General features: G+C 42.9%; 1 protein-coding gene and 1 pseudogene across 5 annotated transcripts in view; both read right to left on the bottom strand.

The window, feature by feature from the left end:
• Positions 1 to 2,259, bottom strand: part of KIZ (kizuna centrosomal protein) — a 173,496-nt gene extending 171,237 nt beyond the window's left edge. For 3 of the 5 annotated variants that reach the window (XM_055131939.1, XM_055131940.1, XM_055131941.1), the window contains exon 1: positions 2,099 to 2,259. In XM_055131939.1, coding sequence (XP_054987914.1) covers positions 2,099 to 2,187 — 89 coding nt within the window. In that variant the 5' untranslated portion in view covers positions 2,188 to 2,259. The remainder of the gene's footprint in view (positions 1 to 2,098) is intronic. The other 2 variants (XM_055131943.1, XM_055131942.1) reach the window with 2 other exon arrangements.
• Positions 1 to 26,675, bottom strand: part of LOC129403439 (uncharacterized) — a 575,036-nt pseudogene that overhangs the window by 432,725 nt on the left and 115,636 nt on the right.

Here is a 26,675-nt window from a genome sequence, read left to right as displayed (position 1 = left end):
GCACAGGAAGCAAGATTGTTGATTTTACAGTTCTTAAGGAATGGTATTTGAACCATTTAACAGTTTTAAGTTATACTATGGTGGGAGGGGATGCTCTGGAGAGAGTACAAAGGTTAGGGCACTTGCCTGGCATGTGGCCAATCCAACTCAATTCTTGGCCCAATCCCCCTGTTCCTCCAAGGCATGTGAGGCCCAGAAGCACCAACAGGTGTTGCTCCCAAAACAAAACAAAAAAATAAATAAAAGAAATTACACCATGGGCTAACAGATACAAATAAAGGAACTTTAATTTTCAAAAGCATTAAAATATGTGAAAAGCAACATCTTGCCTTTTAATACCAGTACGTGCAGACATTTTTTAATATGGTCATTTTTTTCCCTTTTTTTTCTTTTTTTTTTGCTTTTTGGGTCACACCCGGCAATGCACAGGGGTTACTCCTGGCTCATGCACTCAGGAATTACTTCTGGCGGTGCTTGGGGGACCATATGGGATGATGGGAATCGAACCCAGGTCGACCGCGTGCAAGGCAAACACCTACCCGCTGTGCTATCGCTCCAGCCCCCTAATACTGTCTATAAAATAATCAGTTTTCCTAGTTGACTGGAAATTGGTCATTATTTAGTGACAATGTATGTCTACCGTGTTCTATATAGACATTCATAACTCCTGGACACCAGCTGGTTGACTTGGAATGTCTTTTATTTATTCAACATACATACATGAGTCCTTAGACATGTGAGGTAAGGGATTAATACAATTAGATGTGGTTCCTATCCTATTGTAATTCTCAGTCAGAGCAGGGAGCAAGTTATGTAAGTCACTATCTAGAGAGCTATAGAAGTACTAAGGTTAGATAAGTTAGGGAATTAGTTATTAAGTATTTGGAGGAGGAAAGGCCCTGAAGCAAGAGGTTTTTTTATGGGTTTTTTTTTTTTAAAGATGAGTAAGGTCACTGGGGTAGGTGGATGTTAGTATGTGGAAAGACAGATCTGAAAAAGGAGCAAAGATTTCGTGAAATGTAGTGAGAACAATTAAGCCAGTTTTATAGAATTTCTAAATACTTGACTAGAATTCAATGTCGCAATCTATATTACTATGAAAATTATTTCCTTTCAAAACCACTACAGCCTTTACCATAACTACTGTTGTTACATACTTTGGAACTGTCACACAGCTCTCCATTGAAATGACTTTATATATAATTTTTAACACAGATGTTTTACCAAAAGATACAAAAATCAAGCTATTTGTCCAATAATACGACTTCCAGCTGTTTATTAGCGAAATAACATCTCAACAATCTTTTAAGTGGTTATAGAAAACTGCTTTCTCGGTTTCTCTATGCGCTCTTACAGCTGCTTTCCAGGGTTCTCATCTTAACCTAGCACTGCGAGTCCTGCGGAAGCTGGAAATCCACCTCTACGGAGAACCGCGTCCCCCCAGTCTCGCGCATGAGGCGGGGTTGGGGGGCCACACACCCGCGCGCCCCCGCACGCCCCCAGCTCTCAGACCCCGGGCTCGCTCCCGTGCCCCCTCACACCCCCAGCCCCGCAGACCCGAGCCCGCTCCCTCACGCCCCCAGCCCTCACTCAGATCCCGGGCTCGCTCCCGTGCCCCCTCACGCCCCCAGCCCCGCAGACCCGAGCCCGCTCCCTCACGCCCCCAGCCCTCAGATCCCGGGCTCGCTCCCGTGCCCCCTCAAGCCCCCAGCCCTCAGACCCCGGGCTCGCGCCCGCGCGCTCCCGCACGCCCCAGCCCGTCACACCTGGGTTCGATCCCGCGCGCCCCCGGCCCCTCAGACCCCGGGCTCGCTCCCGTGCCCTCTCACGCCCCCAGCCCCCAGCCCTCAGACCCCGCGGCCTGAGGAGAGGCGGGGTGGGGCGAGGCGCGGGCCGCGGCGTCCCGAGAGTGACAGGCGGAGAACCCCCACTGGAGTCCTGGCAAACTCGGGGACGCAGCCCCATTCCCCACCCGAATCTCCAAATCTCCAAGCTGCGGCGACCCCCGGGAAACGCAGTCAGTCCTCCGGCGCCTGCGGGAGCCTGGCCGGGGGCGCCAGGGGCGCAGGGGGCGGCCCCACCGCCGGATGGGCCGTACCTGTCCCTCAGCCCGTGCTGCAGACGGCCCAGCTTCTCGTAGTACTCGAGGCTCGCCAGGGGCGCGGACGGCACCGAGGCCGGGCGCATGCCGCCGCCGCCGCCGCTCGACGCCCGCCAGCCTCCCCGTGACAACGCGAGGCCGCGGGCGCCCTTCCCGCCATGCACCGCGGGTAAACACCGAGCGGCGGCCTCGCGGGGGTGGGGCAGAGCGGCGCGCCGCCAATGGGGAGACCGGAATCCAGCGGCCGCACTAGGGGGCGGAGCTCCCCGCTGGGGGCGGGCCCGGCGGGCGGGACTCCGGGCTTCTGTAAGCCTGCGGGTGTGGGTCACGCCCCCACTGGGCCGGTCTCCAGTGCCCCTGCCAGCTGCGGCCACTCTCGGGCCTGAGTTGGCCCTGGCATCCAAGTGCTTACTCTTATAGACTGTGTCCACTCCTCCCACCACCTCTCCTTCCTTTTCTTCCCTACAGGTACTGTGTTAAGCTTATTTATCTAGCCTTACTTAAAAGCAAAGCACCTCCTCAAAAAAGACTAACCTCGAAATTAACTGAACTGTACACTGAGAGTAGAGAAATCCCTTGAAATTCTGTCTGACTTAAGGACTTAGGTAATGCTGCAGGTTGCATTACTGGTGGGTGAAAAAGGGAAAGTTGCTAACTAGCTTCTTTTTTTGTTTTTTAAATGTAGGAGCATTGCTATTTATTCAGCCACTGATTAAGCTGATTGAATTGGGTATGAACTCCACATTACTTTTTTAAAAAAAATTTAATTTTATAAGTTAGTTTAAAATGTTTTATTGCTTTCGATATTCAAACACCAATCCCACTACCATTACACCTTCCAAGCACCAAATTCAGAATGTTTCCATCCCAAACTCCAATCCCTGTCCCAAAACCCAAACGAAATAGTATATTTCGTGTTGTCTGTTTTGAAGAATTGCTGAACATGCTTACAAAAAAAGTGTTCATATAGGAAACAGTGTGAAGATTGTTCTATTTTGGCAGGAGCCATTAAGACATTCTATAGGATATCACTAACATGTTGTTAAAGTTTGAGTGATATGAGCTTTGGTATATATATCTGAAAATATGTATATATGCATATGTATTTCCCTCTATGAGTTGTTGCCTACTGTCTGAACCCCATCAAATGTGGTGTGGTAATTATGGAGAATGGGTAGGGAGCATTTTATGATGTGTTGCGTGGCTGCAAAAGCAACCACGTGGTCTAGAAAAATGTTTACTCACCTATGAGGCTCAGCCCGAGCACGTGGGGAGCAGCCTGGAGCGTGGCAGAATTTGGGTTGTGAGAATTGTTGGTTGTAGGGGCTGGAGAGCTCTCACCCGACCTCCTCTAGACTGCCCCATGTAAAATAGCCTGCCACAGAGTGCAGTGGTATGGTCATGGGGGCCTCATGTTATGCTCCCTTTTGGGAGAAGCAGCCGTGAGATCTGGACCGTGGCCTATGGTGAGATTGTCTGGCGCCAGCAGGAGGTGGTTTACGGGCGGCGTGACCCCTGGGTCACCAGAGATTGGGGAGAGTGCACAGAGGATCTTTGCTCCTGGTCCCATTGAGCCCATAGTCCAAGGTCACAAAGTTCCACATCACCTGGGTTCCACAGGACTTCACTCATGCTGAGGCTTGGCCTGAGCACGTGGGAAGAGGCCTTGAGCGTGGTGGTGGTTGGGTTGTGGAGGTTTTTGGCTGTCAGAGCTGAGTCCCTTGGGGTGGGGAGGGCTCTCACCCACCCCCCTCTGGGCACCCCAGTGAAAACAGCCTGGCGTGGGGTCAGGACATTCTGTGGTGCTCTCTATTGGGAGTTTTAGTTTATAGTCCCTGGGTCTTGGCTGTTGTTGAGATTACATGGGGCTGTGACTGCCAAGCTGCTGAAAACTGGGGATAGGGGTGGGGATAGGAGGAGGAGGCCCAGTCCAGATCCAAGCGAGCCTGGAGCTCTCAGTCACGGGTCCCACCTACCTCTGTGCTACAGGTCCTAACTGCATCTTTTTTTTTTATTTTTTTTATTTATTTTTATTTTTTTTTTTATTTTTTTTTTAATTTATTTATTTTTAATTAGAGAATCACCGTGAGGGTACAGTTACAGATTTATACACTTTTGTGCTTATACTTCCCTCATACAAAGTTTGGGAACCCATCCCTTCACCAGTGCCCATTCTCCACCACCCGTAAACCCAGTGTCCCTCCCACCCTCCCCAATCCCATCTCCCCCCCACCCCACCCTGCCACTGTGGCAAGGCATTCCTTTCTGTTTTCTCTCTCTAATTAGCTGTTGTGGTTTGCAATAAAGGTGTTGAGTGGCCGCTGTGCTCAGTCTCTAGCCCTCATTCAGCCCGCAACTCCCTTCCCCCACATGGCCTTCGACTGCAATGTACTAACTGCATCTTTTGAGATTTATGGGTCTCTGAAATAAGGCCAACAAATGAGCTTATATAGCTCAGCCAGAGGTGGTTTGTGGATGTGTCTCCCACATACCTAACTTTTGGCCATTTAATTTCTTGGAAAACTTGGTCCCAAGTTGTTGGGGTCTGGCCAAAGGCACAGCAGCAATTTTGGGGTATCTGGAAGCCTGAAGGCACCATCAGGCTGCTGATGCACTTGCTCCACAGGTTCAGGTTGACCTGGTGGCGGCACCATATCTCCTTGCTAACTAGTTTCGTATGAAGCATTTATGCAAGCAAATTTGGTATACAAAAGCCTTTTTGGTATACAAAAGTCCTTTAGCAGAGACGTTAGGGTAAAGTTGCCCAAACTCAAATATCTCTCTCCTTCCTGCTGTATGATCTGCGAATCATCCCCTTGAAACCTAATCTTCCTCAGTGATAAAAATGGAGACGCTATTATAAGGTATACACACACACACACACACACACACACACACACAACTACTGTTTGGTGGTGCACTTGGGGATGTGCTGTTGGTTGTGGCCCAAGGGACTGCAAGTGCCAGTCATTTATGGGTGTATCAGGCATGTGGAAGGTGGTAAGGATAAAACTCCATGGCTCCACATTTTATTTTACGTATTTAATTTTTATACCCTAATACTGTTCATGATAGGGTTTCATGCATCATAATCCCTCATCACTTCTCTCCAGCATTGTCCCATTGTCCCTCCCATTCTAATCACCTCACTATCCACCCACTGTGACTAACTTCTTACTGAAGACCAGTTCTCAGAAACTGAGAATTAGGCATTTGCTATTCCCCTTACTATGTTCTTTATATCCTACATATGAAAGAGATCATTCTGTATCTGTTCCTCTTCTTCTGACAAACTTCTGTCAGCATATTCTCTAGATCAATCCCTATAGCAGCAAAATAATATAATTTCATCTTTTCTTATAGCTAAGTAGCAATCTATTGTGTATGTATATACCATAGTTTATCTAGTCATCAGTTCTTGGACACTTGGGTTGTTTACAGTTTTTGACTATTGTGAACAGTGTTTCAAGGAATATGGTAGGATACCAATGTGGGGGGGTTGTTGTATAGATTGTTTTGACTTGGGATGGATGCCACAAACTCAATTTCTGAATCATATGAGAGCTCTCTTACTAGTTTTTGAAGAGTGTTGATATTGTTTTCCCAAAAGACTAGACCAGTCGATATTCCCACAACCAGTGAATAAGGGTCCACTTTTCCCCATATCCATGTCAGTACTGGTTGTTTTTACTTTCTGTGATGTATGCCAAACACACTGGTCTTAGATAATATATCATTGTTTTGACTTGTATTTCCCTGATGACAAGTAATGAAGAATATATTTTCATACATCTTTTGGCCATCTGTATGTTTTGAAGAAGTTTCTTTCTCTCCCACTTCCATTTTTATAGGGACACCATTGAATCTGTATAATGCTTTGAGCAGAATTGTCATTTTGATTATGTTCATCCTTCCCATTCATAAATTAGGATGTGTTTACATTTCCTCATCCTATTTGACTTCTTTTACTAGTGCTTTACTGTTTTCTTTGCTTTCTATATTTTTTTAAAAATTTAAAAAAATTTTTTATTGAGGGGCCAGAGTGATAGCACAGCAGGTAGAGTGTTTGCCTTGCATGCAGCCTACCCGGGTTCGATCGCCGGCATCCCAAGCACCACCAGGAGTAATTCCTGAGTGAAAAGCCAGGAGTAGCCCCTGAGCATCGCTGGGTGTGGCCCAAAAAGCAAAAAAAAAATTATTGAGTCCCCATGTGAAAAGTTACAAAGCTTTCAGGCTTAAGTCTCAGTCATACAGTGATCAAACACCCATCCTTCACCAGTGCACATGTACCACCACCAAGAATCCCGGTATACCTCCCATCCCACTCCTACCCCCCACCTATGTGGCTGATGATTTTCACTTTACTTTCTCTTTACTTTGGTTACATTCAATATTTCAACAGAAAACTCACTATTATTATTTGGAATTTTCTCCAAACAATCAGACCTGCCAAAAAGGCATCATTTGATTATTTGTTTTCCATTGCTGAAAATGAAGAGCATATGAGGTTGCAGCTGCACAGTTTTGGATTTCTGGTATTTTAGTAATTAAGTCCAGAGAAATTTCTGCCAGAAGTTGCATTGAGGCAAGCTTGTACCTCTCTTTAGTAAGCCTTATAAGATGGCGGTCACCACACCAAAGCCAGGAAAAGGAAAGGCCAAGAGAGAAAAACCTTTCCTCTCCCAGGGCGGCATGGGGCCGTAGCTTAGTTCACAGTACAGAGGCATTTCTGCAAGAAGCCGCTGGGTGCCGAAAATAGTTAGTTGGCCTCCGGGATCATGGGCGTTCAGGAACGGAGGAACTGTTAGTGTGCCGATTTACTGTTTTCTTTGTATAAGTTTTTCATCTATTTTGTTAAGCTGATTCTCAGGTAGCTGATTTTTTTGTGGCACAATTGTGAATGGGGTAGCTTTTTTAATTTCTCTTTCTTTTTCATTATTTGCATATAGAAAATCAATGAATTTTTGTATGTTGATTTTGAGCCTAATACTTTACAAGTCTATTGTCTCTAGAAACTTCTTTGTAGAGTCTTTATTTTTTTATTTTTTTTAATTTATTTATTTTTAATTAGAGAATCACCGTGAGGGTACAGTTACAGATTTATACACTTTTGTGCTTATACTTCCCTCATACAAAGTTCGGGAACCCATCCCTTCACCATTGCCCATTCTCCACCACCCGTAAACCCAGCGTCCCTCCCACCTTCCCCAATCCCATCTCCCCCCACCCCACCCTGCCACTGTGGCAGGGCATTCCCTTCTGTTCTCTCTCTCTAATTAGCTGTTGTGGTTTGCAATAAAGGTGTTGAGTGGCCACTGTGCTCAGTCTCTAGCCCTCATTCAGCCCGCAACTCCCTTCCCCCACATGGCCTTCGACTACAATGTAGTTGGTGATCGCTTCTCTGAGTTGCCCTTTCCCCGGAACGTGAGGCCAGCCTCGAAGCCATGGGGTCAACCTCCTGGTACTTATTTCTACAGTTCTTGGGTGTTAGTCTCCCACTCTGTTATTCTATATACCATAGATGAGTGCAATCTTTCTATGTCTGTCTCTCTCTTTCTGACTCATTTCACTCAGCATGAAACTTTTCATGCCCATCCACTTAACTACAAAATTCTTGACCTCCTTTTTTCTAACAGCTGCATAGTATTCCATTGTATAGATGTACCAAAGTTTCCTCAACCAGTCATCCGTTCTGGGGCATTCGGGTTTTTTCCAGATTCTGGCTATTGTAAACAGTGCTGCGATGAACATACATGTGCAGATGTTGTTTCGATTGTACTTTTTTGCCTCTCTGGGATATATTCCCAGCAGTGGTATTGCTGGGTCAAATGGGAATTCAATATCTAATTTTTTGAGAATCGTCCAAATTGTTTTCCAGAAGGGCTGAACCAGTCGGCATTCCCACCAGCAGTGAAGAAGGGTCCCTTTCTCCCCACATCCTCTCCAACAGCGGTTGCTTTTGTTCTTTTGGATGTGTGCTAGTCTCTGTGGGATGAGGTGGTATCTCATGGTTGTTTTGATCTGCATCTCTCTGATGATTAGTGATGTAGGGCACTTTTTCATGTGCCTTTTGGCCATTCGTATTTCTTCTTTGGTAAAGTTTCTGTTCATTTCTTCGCCCCATTTTTTGATGGGGTTGGATGTTTTCTTCTTGTAGAGTTCAACCAGTGCTTTATATACCATTGATATCAACCCCTTATCTGATGGGTATTGTGTAAATATCCTTTCCCATTCTGTGGATAGTCTTTGTATTCTGGTCACTGTATCTTTTGCGGTGCAGAAGCCTTTTAGTTTAATGTAGTCCCATTTGTTGATCTCTGTTTTTACTAGATTGCTTAGTTCCGTGTCACCTTTGAAGATACCTTTATCTTCAATATCGTGGAGGGTTTTGCCGACCTTGTCTTCAATGTACCTTATGGTTTGTGGTCTAATGTTGAGGTCTTTAATCCATTTTGATCTGACTTTTGTGCATGGTGTCAGGTCAAGGTCTAAACCCATTTTTTTTGCATGTGGTTGTCCAGTTGTGCCAGCACCATTTGTTAAAGAGGCTTTCCTTGCTCCACTTCACATCTCTTGCTCCCTTATCAAAGATTAGATGATCATACATTTGGGGTTGTGTGTAGGGATATTCCACCCTGTTCCATTGGTCTACAGCTCTGCCTTTGTTCCAGTACCATGCTGTTTTAATTGTTACTGCTTTGTAGTAAATTTTGAGGTTGGGGAGGGTGATGCCTCCCATCATCTTTTTCCCAAGAATTGTTTTAGCTATCCTTGGATGTTTGTTATTCCATATGAATTTTAGGATTGCTTGATCCATTTCTTTGAAGAATGTCATGGGTATACTTATAGGGATCGCATTGAATCTGTATAATGCTTTAGGGAGTATTACCATTTTGACAACATTGATTCTCCCTATCCACGAGCAGGGTATATGTTTCCATTTCCTCATGTCCTCTTTGATTTCATGGAGTAGCGTTTTGTAGTTTTCTTTGTAAAGGTCTTTTACTTCCTTGGTTAAACTGATTCCGAGGTACTTGATTTTCTGGGGCACGATTGTGAATGGGATTGCTTTTTTCATGTCCCTTTCCTCTGCCTCGTTGTTTGCATATATGAAGGCCATGGATTTTTGGGTATTGATTTTGTAGCCTGCAATTTTACTGTATAAGTCTATTGTTTCTAAGAGTTTCTTAGTAGAGGCTTTAGGCTTCTCTAGATATAGTATCATGTCGTCTGCAAATAGTGAGAGTTTGATTTCTTCCTTTCCTATCTGGATGCCCTTAATCTCTTTCTCTTGTCTAATAACTATCGCAAGTACTTCCAGTACTATATTGAAGAGGAGTGGTGAGAGTGGGCATCCTTGTCTTGTACCTGATCTCAGAGGAAAGGCCCTTAGTTTTTCCCCGTTGAGGATAATGCTTGCCATAGGTTCGTGGTAGATGGCTTCGACTATCTTGAGGAAAGTTCCTCCAAACCCCATTTTGGCGAGGGTTTTCATCATGAAAGGATGTTGGATCTTGTCAAATGCTTTCTCTGCATCTATTGATATGATTATATGGTTTTTATCTTTACTTTTGTTGATATGCTGGATTATGTTGATTGATTTCCGAATGTTAAACCATCCTTGCATCCCTGGGATGAATCCCACTTGGTCGTGATGTATGATCTTTTTGATGAGTTGTTGGATCCTATTTGCTAGTATTTTGTTGAGGATTTTCGCATCGGTGTTCATCAGGGAAATTGGTCTGTAATTTTCTTTCTTAGTGGTGTCTTTGTTTGCTTTTGGTATTAGGGAGATATGTGCTTCATAGAAACTGTTTGGGAGAGTTCCTGTTTTTTCAATTTCCTGGAAAAGTTTGAGGAAAACAGGCAATAGGTCTTCTTTAAATGTTTGGAAGAATTCGCCAGTGAAACCATCTGGGCCTGGGCTTTTGTTTTTGGGGAGGTTTTTGATTACAGTTTCAATTTCCTTAACATTGATGGGTCTATTCAGGTATTCCAGGTCTTCTTTCTTCAGTTTTGGGAGATTGTAGGAATCAAGGAATCCATCCATTTCTTTTAGGTTCTCCTTTTTTGTGGCATAAAGACCTTCAAAGTAGTCTCTAATGATCTTTTGAATCTCACTGGTAAGAAACTTCTTTGTAGAGTCTTTAATGTTTTCTAAGTATAGTAACATGTCATCTGCAAATAGTGAGAGCTTTATTTTCTAATCTTAAAAGAAATATCTGTTACTTGTTTAATTCCTATGATAAGGACTTCTATTACAATATTGAATAATAGTGGTGAGAGTGAGCATCCTTATCTCGTGATTGATCTTAGAGGAAAGGTTTTCAGTTTTCCACCATTGAAAGTGATGTTTGTTGGGGCCAAAGAGATAGTGTAACGGGTAGAGGTGCTTGTCTTGCACACAGCCAATCCAGGTTCAATCCCTGGCAACCCAAATGATTCCATGAGCTTACCAGGTGTCATTCCTGGGAAGAGAGCCAGGAGCAACCCCTTATCATTGCCAGGTGTGACCAAAAAGTTTAAAAATAAAGATGATGTTAGCTGTGAGCTTGGGTAAATGATTTTAAACTATGTTGAAAAAAGTTCCTTCAATTCCCATTGAAAACTTTTCTTTTATTGGATATCCATGAGATAGACCATTAAAAAGCTATTCGTGTTTGGGTTTCAGTCATACAGTGATCCAACACCCATCTCTCCACCAATGTACATTTCCCACCACCAATGTCCCCCATTTCCCTCCCAACATCCCCCAATATCCCCCCACGCACACACCTACTTCTATGGCAAGCACTTTCTTTTCTTCTTTCTCTCTCTCCTTTTGTGCATTATGGTTTGCAATACAGGTACTAAGAGGTCATTATGTTTGTTCAGGGCATTCAGTATTTTTATTGGCACTGTAAGGCTAGAGTAGCTTTTCTTTAATCTGGGCAGCAGCTTGGAGTGTGGATGTGACTGCCAAGTCTTCCAGAAGTACATGGAGGTGGGGAGAGGTAGCCCATCCTGACACCAAGAAAGTCTAGAGATTTCAGTCCCAAACACATATACCCAAATTTTCATCAGAGATGTCTCGGTGCAGTCCATCCTGAGACAGTGGAGTCTGGCAGGGAGCATGGCAACGATTTTGGATTGTGGAGGCAAGCAGCTGCTGGGGGCTCTGCTTGGGTGGGCACCAGACTGACCCGCTCCCCTCTGATTAACCCCAGTATGTTCAGCCATGCATGGGTCCAAGATTAAATGTGGCTTTTAATCTATTTTGAGATTTATTTATGGATCTCTAAAGCAAGGCCAATAAGTGAGCTTGTATAGCTGAGCTGGAGGTAGTTTGTGTGTGTGGCTCCCACATACCTAATTTTTGATCATTTAATTTCTCTGGAAACTTGGTCCCGAGTTGTTGGAGTCTGAGCTGAGTCACAGAAGCAATTTGGGGGTATCAGGAGGCCAGGAGGTACCAACAGGCTGCTGATGCACTCACCCTTCAGGTACAGGTTGACCTGGCAGCACTACACTCCACCAAAAGTTCAGTGAGCGAGGCTGAGATGTGATCCCGGGGGCCGCACGCATGTGCGGCCTCTCCGCAGCTGCACGAGTGTGAATCCAGACCCAGCAAAACCTTTTTCGGCATGGGCAACTCCTCGCAGTATGTCTCCAGCCTGAGAACTAAGCCTCGGCCCCATGCCTGCCCAGGAGGGGAAAGGTGTTTCTCTCTCTCTCGCCTCTTTCTCTCCGGGAATGAAGGGCGTGGTGTCCGCCATATTAAGACGACCACAGATGGGATTTTCAAGCCTGCAATGATCCAATATCTGGAAGAAATCTCCCTGGACTTAGTTGTTAAAGTACGGAAATTCAAAACCACACAGCTGCTAGTGCGGCCCCGCGACCTCATTTGTCTTCACAGTAGGTCTGAATCTAGTGGGGTACTCCTAACAATAGTGATGTTTGTGTTGAAACATTGAATTTAACCAAAGTAAACAGAAAGTAAAATGAAACTTATCAGTTACAAGGCGGGGGGTGGGGTGGCGGGATGGGAGGTGTACTGTGTTTTTTTTTTTTTTGTGGTGGTATATGGGTGCTGGTGAAGGGATGGTTGTTTCAGCATTGTATAAGTGAGACCTAAGCCTGAAAGCATTGTAATCTTCCACATGGTGATTTAATAAAATAAAATTTTTATTTAAAAAAATAAATATACATATGTATATAGAAAGACAGAAATATATTTATATATATACATACACACACACAAATAAAAACAAAAGTTCAGTGAGCGAGTCCATTTTTATTGAGAGTTGTTATATTTATTTTTAGATTTAATTTTATTTTTTTTATTAATGAGTCACCGTGAGGGTGCAGTTACAGAGTTTCGTGCCTGTGTTACAGTTATACAGTTATACAATACTCGAGTACTCATCCCTCCACCAGTGCCCATTCTCCTCCATCGATGGCCCCAGGGTCCTCCCCTTCCCCCCCCACCCATGACAGGGAATTCCTTATTGTCCTCTCTCTCCTTTTGGGTGTTTTGGTTTGAATGGAGATACTGGGTGGCTTTCGTGTTCAATCTATAGTTTTGCTTTCAACCCGCCTCTCCCATCCTGAGTGGATCCTCCACTACACTTTAGTTGGTGTTCCCTTCTCTATCTGAGCTGCCCTCTCCCCCAGCATGTGAGGTCAGCTTCCAAGTCGTGGAGCAGGCCTCCTGGTACTTATTGCTACTATGCTTGGGTGTTAGTTTCCCATTCTGTTGTTTTATATTCCGCAAATGAGTGTCTGTCTCTTTCTTTCTTCTGTGTCTGTCTCTTTCTTTCTGACTCATTTCACTTAGCATGATACTTTCCAGTTAATCCACTTATATGCAAAGTTCATGACTTAATCTTTTCTAACAGCTGCATAGTATTCCATTGTGTAGATATACCAGAGTTTCTTTAACCAGTCATCTGTTCTCGGGCATTCGGGTTTTATCCAGATTCTGGCTATTGTAAACAGTGCTGCAATGAATATACAGGTGCAGATGTCATTTCGACTGCACTTTTTTGCCTCTCTGGGACATATTCCCAGAAGTGGTATTGCTGGGTCACATAGGAGCTCAATTTTTAATTGTTTTGGTTTTTGTCATGAATGGGTGCTGGGTCTTGAATGTTTTCTCTACCCCTATTGTTATAATCACATGGTTTTTATTTTTCATATTTTTTATGGTTTGCTACATTGATTGACTTGCATATGTTAAACCATCCTTGCATTCCCAAGATGAATCCCACTTGGTCATGGTATATGATCTTTTTGATGTATTGTTGATTTTGGTTGGCTAATAATTTGTTGAGGATTTTTGCATTTATGCTCCTCAAGCTTATAGGTCTTTAGTTTTCCTTTGTGTCATATCTCTGTCTATTTTTGGTATGAAGGTAGTGTGTGCCTCATAGAAACTATTTGGGAGGGTTCCTGTTTCTTCAACTTTCTGAAAGACCTTGAAAAGGATTGGCAATAGGTCTTCTTTAAACGTTTGGAAGAACTGAAACCTTTTAAGAACACTAGTGAACCCATCTGAGTCTGGGCTTTTGATTTGGGGAAGATTTTGACTACTATTTTGATTTCCCTGATAGTAATTGGTCTGGTCAGGTGCTCTGTTTCTTCTTGGTTCAACCTTGGGACGTAATTAGGTCCAAACTTTTATTCATTTCTTCTAGGTTCCCCCATTTTGTGACATAATTTTCAAAGTAATCCCTGATGATCCTTTGAATATCTTGATATCTATTGTGATGTCTCTCTTTAATTTCTCATTCAGTGTACTATAGTTTTCTTTTTCTTGCTTTGTGAGTCTTGATAATTAACTGTCATTCTTATTTACTTTTTGAAGAGAAATCAGTTAATTTCATTAATATTTCAGATTTTTTTGGCTTCCATTTCATTAATTATTGCTCCAACTTTCATTATTTCTTTTCTTCAGCTAACTGCTTAAGCTATATAGTTAGGTTATTTATGTAGGTCCTTTCTTCCTTCCAACAAATATTGGCATTACTAAGAACTTTTCTCTTAACACCGCTTTTGCTGTGTCCCATATATTCTGGTACATCATATCTTCATTTTTGTTTGTTTCCAGGAATCTCTTTTCTTTTCTTTCTGGTTTATATTTCACTCACTCGTTATTCAGTTGTGAGTTGTTTAATTCCCAACCAACTGTTTGAAGGTGTTTTCTTCATTTCTGTTGTGATCAACTTTCATTTTCAACACATCATGGTCTGAGAGGACAGTTGATATAGTTTCTGTCTTCCTGATTTTGTGGTTGTATGTTTTTTTAAAATTTAATTTTAATTAAGATACGGTGGTTTACAAAGTTTCTCATAGTAGAGATATTTCAGGCATACAATGTTCCAACACAAATCCCATAACCAATGTCCCCTTCTTTTGACCAGTGCCCCCAGGTTCCATCTCACTTTCCAGCCTGCCCACTTGACAGATATATAGCAAATTTATTTCATACCACTTGCCCCAGAAAAACTTAAATAAATAGAAAATTGAATTATCAGAAAACAATCAATAAAAGTCAACTTGTAATGATTGATAGCTATAAGATTTTAACCTATGTAAATAAAGAAGTTCAAATCATTTCATATGATGTAGTATATTGCCTGTCCATTTTTTGTTGGTGGGATGAGCCCCACGCGGCAATGCTCAGGGCTTACTCTAGGCTCTGTGCTCAGAAATCACTCTTGGTGGGCTCAGGGGACCATATGAGGTGCAGGGGATCAAAGCCAGGTAGGCTGCATGTAAAAGTGCCCTACCACTGTACTATCACTTTGGCTTCAGTATATTCCTACTAAATACCCAAGTTTTCAATTCTGGCATCTAAAATATATTGCATTAAGTTTCCTTTTTTATTTGGATCTTATTGTGGCAGTTTATGTCTCTCCCATCATTAAACTTTTTAAAAATTCTGTACTAATATATTTCAGAGTTTCCATGAAATAGGCAAAATCTACAAATGAAAATATTAGTAAGAGTGAAAAGAATCACAAAAGAAAATTAAATGAAAAACTAGGAAATAGGCTATAAAAGTACAGTGTTTTTTTTTGCTTTTTGAGTCACACCTGGCGATGCACAGGGGCTACTCCTGCCTCTGCACTCAGGAATTACTCCTGGCGATGCTCAGGGGACCATATGGGATGCTGGGAATTGAACCTGGGTCGGCCGCGTGCAAGGCAAACACCCTCCCCACTATGCTATTGCTCCAGCCCCAAAAGTACAGTTTTTTATCTTAAGAAATGGAATATTGGTTTTATAACAGAAAATATTATATATACACTTAAATGTCTGCATTAATAATTAAAATATTACAATAAAACTTCTGATAAGTTTTAAAAAGCTGATCAGAAGTAGAACAGCCAATGTAAATGAAACATTAATTTATTATTGAAATGTTAAAATCCCTAACCAAGCTAGGAGTAAACACACTTTCTTTTTTTTTTTTTATTTTATTTTATTAAATCACCGTGTGGAAGATTACAATGCTTTCGGCTTAGGTCTCAGTTATACAATGCTGAAACAACCATCCCTTCACCAGTGCCCATATACCACCACCACCAAAAAAAAAAACCCACACAGTACACCTCCCATCCCGTCCCCTCACCCCCTACCTTGTAACTGATAAGTTTCATTTTACATTCTGTTTACTTTGGTTACATTCAATATTTCAACACAAACCTCACTATTGTTGTTAGGAGTACCCCACTAGATTCAGACCTACTGTGAAGACAAGTAAGGTCGCGCGGTTTTGAATTTCTCTACTTTAACAAGAAGTCCAGGGAGATTTCTTCCAGATATTAGATAATTGCAGGCTTGAAAACCCAATCTGTGGTCATCTTAATATGGTGGCCACCGCGCCCTTCATCCCCGGAGAGAAAGAGACGAGAGAGAGAAATACCTTTCCCCTCCTGGGCGGGCACGGGGCCGAGGCTTAGTTCTCAGGCTGGAGACATTCTGCGAGGAGTTGCCCACGCCGAAAGAGGTTTTGTTGGGTCTGGATTCACGCTTGTGCAGCTGCGGAGAGGCCGCACATGCGTGCGGCCCCCGGGATCACATCTCAGCGGTGGGAGGGGCCGGTGCCTCTCACCTTCCCAAGAGCACCCTCGTGTCCTTTTGCTGCAGTTTTTTGTCGTAAATCCCATCTGTGGTCGTCTTAATATGGCGGCCACCGCGCCCTTCATCCCCGGAGAGAAAGAGGCGAGAGAGAGAAATACCTTTCCCCTCCTGGGCGGGCGCGGGGCCGAGGCTTAGTTCTGAGGCTGGAGACATTCTTCGAGGAGTTGCCCACGCCGAAAGAGGTTTTGTTGGGTCTGGATTCACGCTTGTGCAGCTGCGGAGAGGCCGCACATGCGTGCGGCCCCCCGGGATCACATCTCGGCGGTGCGTAAACACACTTTCTTAATCTAGTTAGTAGTGGGCAACCATATGCACAATTAGTGAGTGCTGTATTCAGTGCCATATGTTGGAAGGCTTGTCCTGTCCTTTAAAGGTGCTTTTTTCATGCTTCTTGCAAAATTGACTTCAAGGCTATGAATTCCCTAAGCTGATGCCATGAAGCTCTGTGTAGTTCCTTCAGATCTGAATGATAATCTTTTTGGAGAAGATATTCTTGGGAGAGGTGTTCATTTTGTTGAGTTTTCATACTATATTCCTCTATACTCTTTTGGCTCAGAGTCTCATTTGATAGATCTATAAATCTCATGGGCTTTCCTTTGTATGTATGTATGTGCCTTTTGCAATCTCGCTGCTTTCAATATTATGTCTCTATCTTTGGTCACTGTCATTTTGAGTACAATGTGTCTTGGAGTTTTCTTAGTTTGAATCTGTTTTTTTGTGGGACTCTTTAGGCCTCTTAGCTCTCGATGTCTGTATTCCTCAATTCTAGGAAATTCTTATTATTTATTAGTTAATTCTTATTAGTTAAATTATTTCTTTAACTATTGTTTGTTCATCACATTTGCTTCCTATTCTTCAGGAACTCCACTGATTTTTATATTATTCCTCTTGAACTCAACCATAGTTCTCTGGTATTTCATTCATTTCTTTTCAGACTATTTTCTATTTCCTGTTGTTTTCTAGTGGTTTCCTCCTTCTCATCTTGGAGTTCCTTGATCTTCTGCTCAGCTGTTGTTATTCTGCTATTCAGAGCTTGTGTTGAGTTTATATATATATCTATATATATATAAGTTTAGATATATATATATCCCCCTCCTCAGTACTTTATTTATGCCATTTTTCATTGTAGTCAGCCAGAGACTAGCATCACCGGAATGGCAGAACAGCCAGAATTTCAGGAGCTGTGGCAAGGGCCAGTTAATATGGTGCAGGTCAGGTGTCTGAATGTATGTTTTGTGACCCAGTATGTGGTATGTACTGGAGAGTGTCGATGTGCATTGGAGAAGAATGTGTATTTTACTTTTGGGGGAAGGAAGAATCCTATATATATCTACTAAGCCCATCTTTTTGATTTTTTCCTTTAAAGCCAGAATTTTCTTATTGAATTTTAATCTAATTTATCTATCTAGGGGTAGTAAAGAGTTGTTAAAGTCTCCAACTCCTATTGTGCTGCTTTCAGCATCTTCCTTCAGGTCTATTAGTATTTATTTTAAATAGTTTGATGGTCCCTCATTAAGTGCATCAATTTTTTTTTAACTTTTTTTTGCTTTTTGGGTCACACCTAGCGATGCACAGGGGTTACTCCTGGCTCTGCACTCAGGAATTACCCCTGGCTGTGCTCAGGGGACCATATGGGATGCCGGGATTTGAACCCGGGTCGGCCGCGTGCAAGGCAAATGCCCTACCCGCTGTGCTATCTCTCCAGCCCCTTTTTTAAAATTTTTTAAATTTTATTGAATCACCGTGAGATAGTTACCAGCTTTCATGTTTGGGTTACAATCTCCCAATGATCGAACACCCATCCCTCCACCAGTGCACATTCCCCACCACCAATATCCTAGGTATAACCCCTCTTTTCCACCCTCCCCCTGCCTCTATGGTAGACAATATTCCCCATACTGTCTCTCTACTTTGGGGCATTATGGCTTGCAACACAGACACTGAGAGGTCATCATGTTTGGTCCATTATCTACTTTTGCCATGCATCTCCCATCCCAACTGATTCCTCCAGCCATCATTTTCTTAGTGATCCCTTCTCTATTCCATCTGCCTTCTCCCCTCTGCTCATGAAGCAGGCTTCCAGCTATGGGACAATCCCCCTGACCCTTGTATCTACTGTCCTTGGTTATCAGCCTCATGTGATGTTATTTTATACTCCACAAATGAGTGCAGTACCTCTATGTCTGTCCCTCTCTTTCTGACTCACTTCACTTAGCATGATAGTCTCCATGTCTATCCATTTATAAGCAAATTTCATGACTTTATTTCTCCTGACAGCTGCATAGTATTCCATTGTGTAGATGTACCAAAGTTTCGTTAACCAGTCATTTGTTTTAGGGCACTCAGGTTGTTTCCAGATTTTGGCTACTGTGAACAGTGCTGCAATGAACATATAGGTACAGATGTCATTTCTACTGTGCTTTTTGGAATCCTCAGGATATATTCCCAGAAGTGGTATTGTGGGGTCATCTGGAAGCTCAATTTCTAGTTTTTGAAGGACTGTCCAAATTGTTTTCCAGAAAGGCTGGACCAGTCAGCATTCCCACCAGCAGTGAAAGAGCTTTTCCCCACATCCACGCCAGCAGTGGTTGCTTTTGTTCTTTTGAATGTGTGCCAGTCTCTGTGGTGTGAGATGATATCTCATTGTTGTTTTGATTTGCATCTCCCTGATGACTAGTGATGTGGAGCATTTTTTCATGTGCCTTTTGGCCATTTGTATTTCTTTTTTGAGGAAAACTTCTGTTCATTTCTTTTCCCCATTTTTTTGATGGGGTTGGAAGTTTTTTCTTGTACAGTTCTACTAGTGTTTTGTATATCCTGGATATTAATCCCTTATCAGATGGGTATTGGGTAAATATTCTTTCCCATTCTGTGGACTCTTTCTGTATTTTAGTCACTGTTTCTTTTGAAGTGCAGAAGCTTCTTAGTTTGATGTAGTCCCATTTATGTTTGCTTCCACTTGCATGGTCAGTGCTGTTTCATCCATAAAGATGCTTTTAGCTTTCTAGAGACTGAACATGATGGCCACTCAGTACCCCTATTGCAAACCACAACACCCAAAAGGAGAAAGAGAGAACAAATTGGAATGCCACAGAGGCAGGGTGGGGAGGAGCGGGGATAGGACGGGGGGTGGGAGGGATACTGGCTTCATTGGTGGTGGATAATGGACACTGGTGAAGAGATGGGCTCTCAAACATTGTATGAGGGAATCACAAGCACGAAAATATGTAAATCTGTAACTATACCCTCACGGTGACTCACTAATTAAAAAATAAATAAATTAAAAGAAAATAATAAAATTTTAAAAAGATGCTTTCAGCTTCAATGGCATGGAGAGTTCTGCCTACATTTTCTTCTATGAACCTTATAGATTCATGTCTGACATTGAGGTCTTTAATCCACTTTGATCTGACTTTTGTGCCTGGCATTAGACAGAGGTCAGAGTTCATTTTTTTTGTAGGTAGCTATCCAGTTTTCCCAGCACCTCTTGTTGAAGAGGCTTTCCTTATTTCACTTTTTATTTCTTGCTCCTTTGTCAAAGATTAAGTGGCCATATATTTGGGGGTCTGTGACAGGATATTCAACTCTGTTCCATTGGTCTGCAGGTCTGTTTTAATCCCAATACCATGCTGTTTTAATTACTACTGCTTTTTAGTAGAGTTTGAAGTTGGGGAAGGTGATGCCACCCATCTTCTTTTTTCCAAGGATTGCTTTAGCTATTCGTGGGGGTTTATTGTTCCATATGAATTTCAGGAGTGTTTTGTCTATTTCTTTGAAAAATGTCATGGGTATCCTGATAGGGAATGCTTTAAATTTTTATAGTGCTTTAGGCAGTATTGCCACTTTGATCATGTTAATTCTCCCTATCCATGAGTAGGGGATGTGTCTCCATTTCTTAGTGTCCTCCTTTACTTCTTGAAGTAGTGTTTTGTAATTTTCCTTGCATAGGTCTTTCACCTCTTTGCTGATTCCAAGGTACTTGATTTTCTGAGGTACTATTATGAACAGGATTTTTTTTAATGTCTCTTTCTTTTCCTTCATTATTTGTATATAAGAAAGCCATGCACTTTTGGGTGTTGATTTTGTAGCCTGCCACTTTACTATATCAACTTGTTGTTTCTAGGAGGTTTTCTGTAGAGTTTTTAGGGTTTTCCAAGTATAGTATCATATCGTCTGCAAATAGTGATAACTTGGTCTCTTCCTTTCCTATCTGTATAAGTGCATCAATTTTAGGGGGCATGAGTTCTTCCTGGGGTATATATCCCTTCATCATTAAGAAATCACAGTCCCTTCTTGATAAAACTTTTAAACCCTGAAGTCTATGTTGTCTGATATGATTATGACCACTCTTACCTTTTTTGTATTTTTCTTTGTTTGGGCGCTATGCCTGGTCATGCACAGGGCTTACTCCTGGCTCTGCATTCATGGATCACTCCTGGAAAAACTTGGAGTATATCAGGTGCCCATGGATGGAATCTGGGTCAGCTGTGGAAAGGCAAGTGTCTACCCACTATACTACCTTGTGGCTCCCACCCCAGCCTTTTGTATGACAGTTGTTTGCTTGAAATACTTTTTTCTAGCCTTCAACTGTGAGCCTGTTGTTTGTCCTATTTGAATGTGTCTCCTGCATACAGAAAAAAGATGGGTTAATTTTTCTGATCCATCCTTCCAGTCTGTATCTCTTGATTGATGCATTTAAACCATTGACTTTGATTTAAGGTTATTAACATAAAGTTTTTTGCCATCTTTCTGTAGAAATTGACCTGTTAATGAAGTTTGTGTTATCTTAAAGAAGCCCCTTCACTGCCTCTTACGTAGTTGGATTCAGGTCTATGAAGTCTTTAAGCTCTTTCATGTTCATGAAACTTTGTATCTTTGCTTCAAATCTGCGTGATAGTCTAACTGGGTGAGAGTATTTTGGTGAGAGATTCATTTCACTGAGTTTTTCAACTATCTCCTACAAGTTTTCTGACCCATGAAGTCTTACTTGATAAATCTGCTACAAGTCCTTTTGTTGTTGTTCAATTTTATTTACTTATGATTTTTAAAAATATATTTTAAAGTGTAGACAAAATCCACAACTGTTAATGCAATTTTAGAGCTGAAATTTATTAGATAATCAAGCTCCAGTATTAAAATTGATGTTTTTAAAAGATCAATTAAAAAATTTAAATTTATTTATTTATTTATTAAATGTAGGAGTACTGCTATTTATTCAGCCACTGATGAAGCTGATTGAAGTGGGCATGAACCCCACATTACATTTATTTTTAATTTTTAAATAAAATATCCCTAAGATAGAGCATTATAAAGCTGTTCATAATTAGATTTCAGTCACACAATGATCCAGCACCCATCTCTCCACCAGTACATTTCCCACCACCAATGTCCCCTGTTTCCCTCCTAACATCCCCCAACACCCCACCTCCCACCCCCAGTCACCCTCTATGGGAGGCACTTTCCTTCTTGCACTCTCCTTTTTTCCTTTTGTGCATTATTGTTTGCAATAATATACTAAGGTGTTAAGAGGCCATTGTGTTTGTTCAGGCCATTCAGTATTTTTATCGGAATTGCAAGACTGGAGTAGCTTTTTTAACTGGGTGGCACCTTTGGGGTATGGATGTGACTGCTGAGGCTTCGAGACATACAGGGAGATGGGGGGAAATAGCCCATTCTGACCCTGAGAAAGCCTGGAGATTTCGGTCACAAAACTCACTTACCCAAATTTTCATCAGATTATATCTTAGCGAGGTCTGTCCCAAGACAGTGGAATCTGCCAGGAGCATGGCAGCTACTGGGAACTCTGCTTGGGCTGGCACCAGGCCAACCTGCACCTCCCCCACCTACCCCCCCACCCCCTCATTCAATTTACCCTGGTATGTTCAGCCAAGCACCGCTCTAAGATTAACTGTAGTTTTTGATCACTTTTGATATTTTAAAATTTACTTTAATGTAAACAAAATTTTTTTTTTACTGTGAAAACTGTTTTATTTTATTATGGAGTTGTTAAGTCCTTGTCTAAGGATTTACTAAGCTGTTTGTTACTGGCTGAACCTTCTGTGTTATTGTTTTTGTTTGTAAGTTTAATGACTCTGATGTTACTTCCCATTTAATTTGGTGTGTTCCTCCTGGGATCCCAGTATTGAGAAATTAGGAGGTGCTGCACGGCCCCATATGCAATCATATGGTTCAAAGACTTCATGGTCTATGGTTGGGCAATGAGTTGACATGCTGAGACTGTGGGATGTGTGTGGGGCTACTGGGGCTCCAACCCCAACTCCAAGAAGAAACAGTTCTCATCCTGGGCACTTGGGTACCTGAAATTCTTCACAGTTTGGTGTCTCTGCTGAGAATATTAGTTAAGCAGTGGACTTGAGACCTTAGGGTGGCTGCAGCATCAGGGTGCAGTAGTGGGGTATGGGTGTGGCTGCCAAGGCTTCAGCAGGGTGGTTAAAGCCCCTCCCACCAGAGGGTACACCAGAGTTTTTAGCAGGGGTGGCAGGGATCAGTGTCCCGTGTGTCCATGAATTTTAGCTGCTTGGCTTACATCTTGGCTTATACCTTGGAGATTAAGTTGTGAATCAGTAGAGCAGAGCAAGTGGGTAAGTATACATATTTACTGTGAGAGGTGGGCTTGCTGAAATCTTTTTAAACTTTTTTATTTTGCTTTTTTAAAATTAGTTGGGGCTGGAGTGAATAGCACAGTGGGTAGGGCGTTTCCTTGCACGCAGCCGACCCAGGTTCGATTTCCAGCATTCCATATGGTCTCCTGAGCACTTCCAGGAAAAATTCCTGTGTGCAGAGTCAGGAGTAACCCCTGTGCATCGCCGGGGGTGACCCAAAAGCAAATGAATAAATCACGATCACGATCACAAAATCCCGTTAATCATCAATTTCTCGAGCAGGCTCAGTAACCTCTCCATTCGTCCTTTACCTGAGATCTTAGAAGTCTCTCTCGACTCGGCCCTCCCAACGATGTCGCACTGGAGGCTCTTTCAGAGTCAGGGAAATGAGATCCAGCTTGTTACTGGCTTTAGCATATGAATATACCATGGGAAGCTTGCAAGGCTGTTCCATGTGGGTAGGAAACTCTCAGAAGCTTGCCAGTTTCTTCCAGAGAGAGAAGTAGGCTACAAGATATCGCGCGGACGCAAAGCAGCCACACACTTCTGGAAGCTTGCTTTTAAGTCTCTGGATGTTGGCCATTGATGGGATTACACACACCTGGGTTCCTCTGCCGGTATCTTCATGTGTGAGTCTTGTCCAAACGTGTGGAGAGGAGCTTATAATATTTCAACACCAATTCCACCACTAGTGTCCCATATTCTCTCCCATCCCTGCCCCATCCCTGCCTGACAACTTGACAGGCATATTACAAAGTTTCAGTGGTTCAGCTTAGGTTTCATGCTCTCAGTGTTGTTAAGTCTGTGTTTTGTATATATGGCTATCCCAGTCACCTATATCACCAGTTTAACTAAAGCCCCATGCCCATTTTCTTCTCATTCTTTTCTTCTCTCCCGCCCCCCCATTTCTATCCAATTTCCATTCTTTTCTTCTCCCACCCCCCCCCACTCGATTTCTGTTCTCTGACTTTCTCCTCTCTGTACAATGGGGTCAAGCTGTTTTTAACTTGTGGACATCGCAAGATGGCAGCTTTTGTTGTCATTTTCATCATTGGGGAGGTTGAGGAGTCTTTGTGCAACATTCTCCCAGGCACTGAAAGAGACACAGACCATGCAGCTTCATGCTTTTAAGGGAGGCAATCCACCTGTCTATCTCCTGTCTTCCAGCACTAGAGTTTTTTTCTTTCTTTCCTTTATTTTTTTGGTGGAGAACGGGAGAGAGGAGGACACACCCAACAGTACTTAGGGCTTACTCTTGGTTCTGTGCTCAGGGATCATTCCTGGCATTGCTCAGAAAATCACATTTCATATACAGTGCCAGAAATTGCACCCAGGTCAGCCCCTTGCAAGGCAAATGTCAACCTTTTAACCTGCTGAGAGAACAAAAGGGAATGCCCTGCTGCAGAGGCAGAGTGGGGTGGTGGGGGATGGGGTGGGTGGTGAGAGGGATACTGGGTTTATTGGTGGAGGTGAATGGGCACTGGTGGAGGGATGGGTAAACGATCACTGTATGACTGAAATGCAAACGCAAAAGTTCATTAAGTTTGTAACTGTACATCAGTGATTCTCTAATAAAAAAATTGTTTAAGGGGCTGGAGTGATAGCACAGTGGGTAGGGCGTTTGCCTTGCATGCGGCCGACCCGGGTTTGAATCCCAGCATCCCATATGGTCCCCTGAGCACCGCCAGGGGTGGTTCCTGAGTGCACAGCCAGGAGTAATCCCTGTGCATTGCCAGGTGCAACCCAAAAAGAAAAAAAATTGTTTAAAAAATAAATAAATTAAATATCAATCAAGAAAAAAATTATGGGGTCATGGAGATAGTGCAAAGTGATGGATAAATTCAAGTAGTTCTTGAACTAGATTCCCAGTACCACATAGCCTCCCTAGAACCTCAGGGGCAGTCTTGATAGCCCCCAACACCCTTGGGACCAAACAGCCTCATATGGCTGGCCCCACCGTTGAACCATCTAGCCAAGTGTCTCTGTGAGTGCCCTCCATCCGTGTTATTTGGGGAGCCTCCACCCCCCAAAATAAGGAAAATTTGATATAAAATGTATAATGTCTATCAGTCTTCACTTCATTTTTCCAGGTCCAGGATAAGGATCTAAAAAAGAAGGAGTGGGGGCCTTCATTTTGCTTTCAGAATATTTTAAAATTATAAATCAAGATGATAAACTGTAGGTAAAACATTCTCTTTCCAACCATGACCCCATATGCCTTTCATAGGAACCTGGAAAGCCACAGTGGCGTCTTAGTTCTCCTGCCCCTGTGAGCTCACCTCCTTACGACCTCACCCAACCTACAAGTTCCAGCCCTGATTTCATCCCCACTTCAGCCTCCTCTTCGTCTCTTCTCGGTGTGAGGTGAGCGTGAGAGTAGTCCTTGCAGAAAGGATCCAGGAGAGAGGTCTTTAGAGACATTGGAAAGGCATCTCAGCACTGAGATGTATTGTCAGTGTGGCAGGTGTAGCAGAAAGAGAATATGAGTGGGCTTCTAGCAGGCGTGTTCCCTGGAGCGGTAGCTCAGTGGATAGAGCATTTGCTTTGCACATGGCCAACCTGAGTTCGATTCCTCTGTCCCTCGTGGAGAGCCTGGCAAGCTACCAAGAGTATCCCACCCAAACGGCAAAGCCTGACAAGCTACCCGTGACGTATTCAATATGCCAAAAACCAGTAACAAGTCTCACAATGGAGACATTACTGGAGCCCGCTCGAGCAAATCGATGAGCAATGGGATGACAGTGACAGTGATACAGTGATGGAATTATATGGCTAGAGAGGGACCAGAAAGCACTTGGGTTGTTTGTTTGCAGGGAAGGGGAAGAATACTGGCAGTGCTCAGGGTTTATTCCTGACTTTGTGCTGAGAAATCACTTTTAGTGGTGCTCAGGAGGCCGTATGTGGTGCCAGGGATGGAACAGGGACAGGCAAGTGTCTTAACTCCTGTATTGTCTCTCTGACCTGACCTAACACTTTTTAGTATGGACAGGACAAGAACCCTCTTGCCCAGGGTCTAGAAGCAATACTGATACTACTTTTGCTTCGAAGTTTTGTTACATCAATTTTTTTTTTCTTAGTGAATCATTGCCTTGTTTTATTGCAGCTTTCATTTTCAAATCAAGAGTCAGTCTGGGTCCTTGCACTCTCTCTCCAAAGAGACGGTGCCCCTCTGTTCACTACAGTGAGGAAAAATCTTCTCTTGACCTTTCTCTAGCATCCTTGTCTTGATTTCATTTCCTCAGATTCATGCAACTAATAAACTAATTCATGCCAAAGTGAAAATGGTTGATTGATTCCTCAGACAAAAATATGAAAGTCAACTCATGTGAACATATCTGAAAGCCAACAGTATGCTCAAAAGATCAGGGTTATAGCCCTGTAGTGTGAGGCTTTTATGTACCAGGATAAGATATTTGATATCTTCTCTCTACCAGCTGTGTATTAATTTTTTAAAAATTTATTTATTTTTTAATAAATGAATCACCATGAGGGTACAGTTACAGATTTATACATTTTTGTGCTCGTGTTTCCCTCATACAATGTTTGAGAACCCATCCCTTCACTAGTGCCCATTCTCCACTACCAATAAACCCAGCATCCCTCCCACCCCCAATCCCATCTCCCTCCACCCCACCCTGCTTCTGTGGCAGGGTATTCCCTCTTGTTCTCTCTCCAATTGGGTATTGTGGTTTGCAATAGGGTGTTGAGTGGTCATCATGTTAAGTCTCTAGTCTACTTTCAGCATGCATCACCCTTCCCCCGCATGGCCTCCAACTTCATTTTACTTGGTGTTCCCTTCTCTATATGAGCTGCCTTTTCCC

This window comes from Sorex araneus, chromosome 3, assembly GCF_027595985.1.
Source record: "Sorex araneus isolate mSorAra2 chromosome 3, mSorAra2.pri, whole genome shotgun sequence".
NCBI lineage: Eukaryota > Metazoa > Chordata > Mammalia > Eulipotyphla > Soricidae > Sorex > Sorex araneus.
This window is presented reverse-complemented; position numbering and strand designations above follow the sequence as displayed.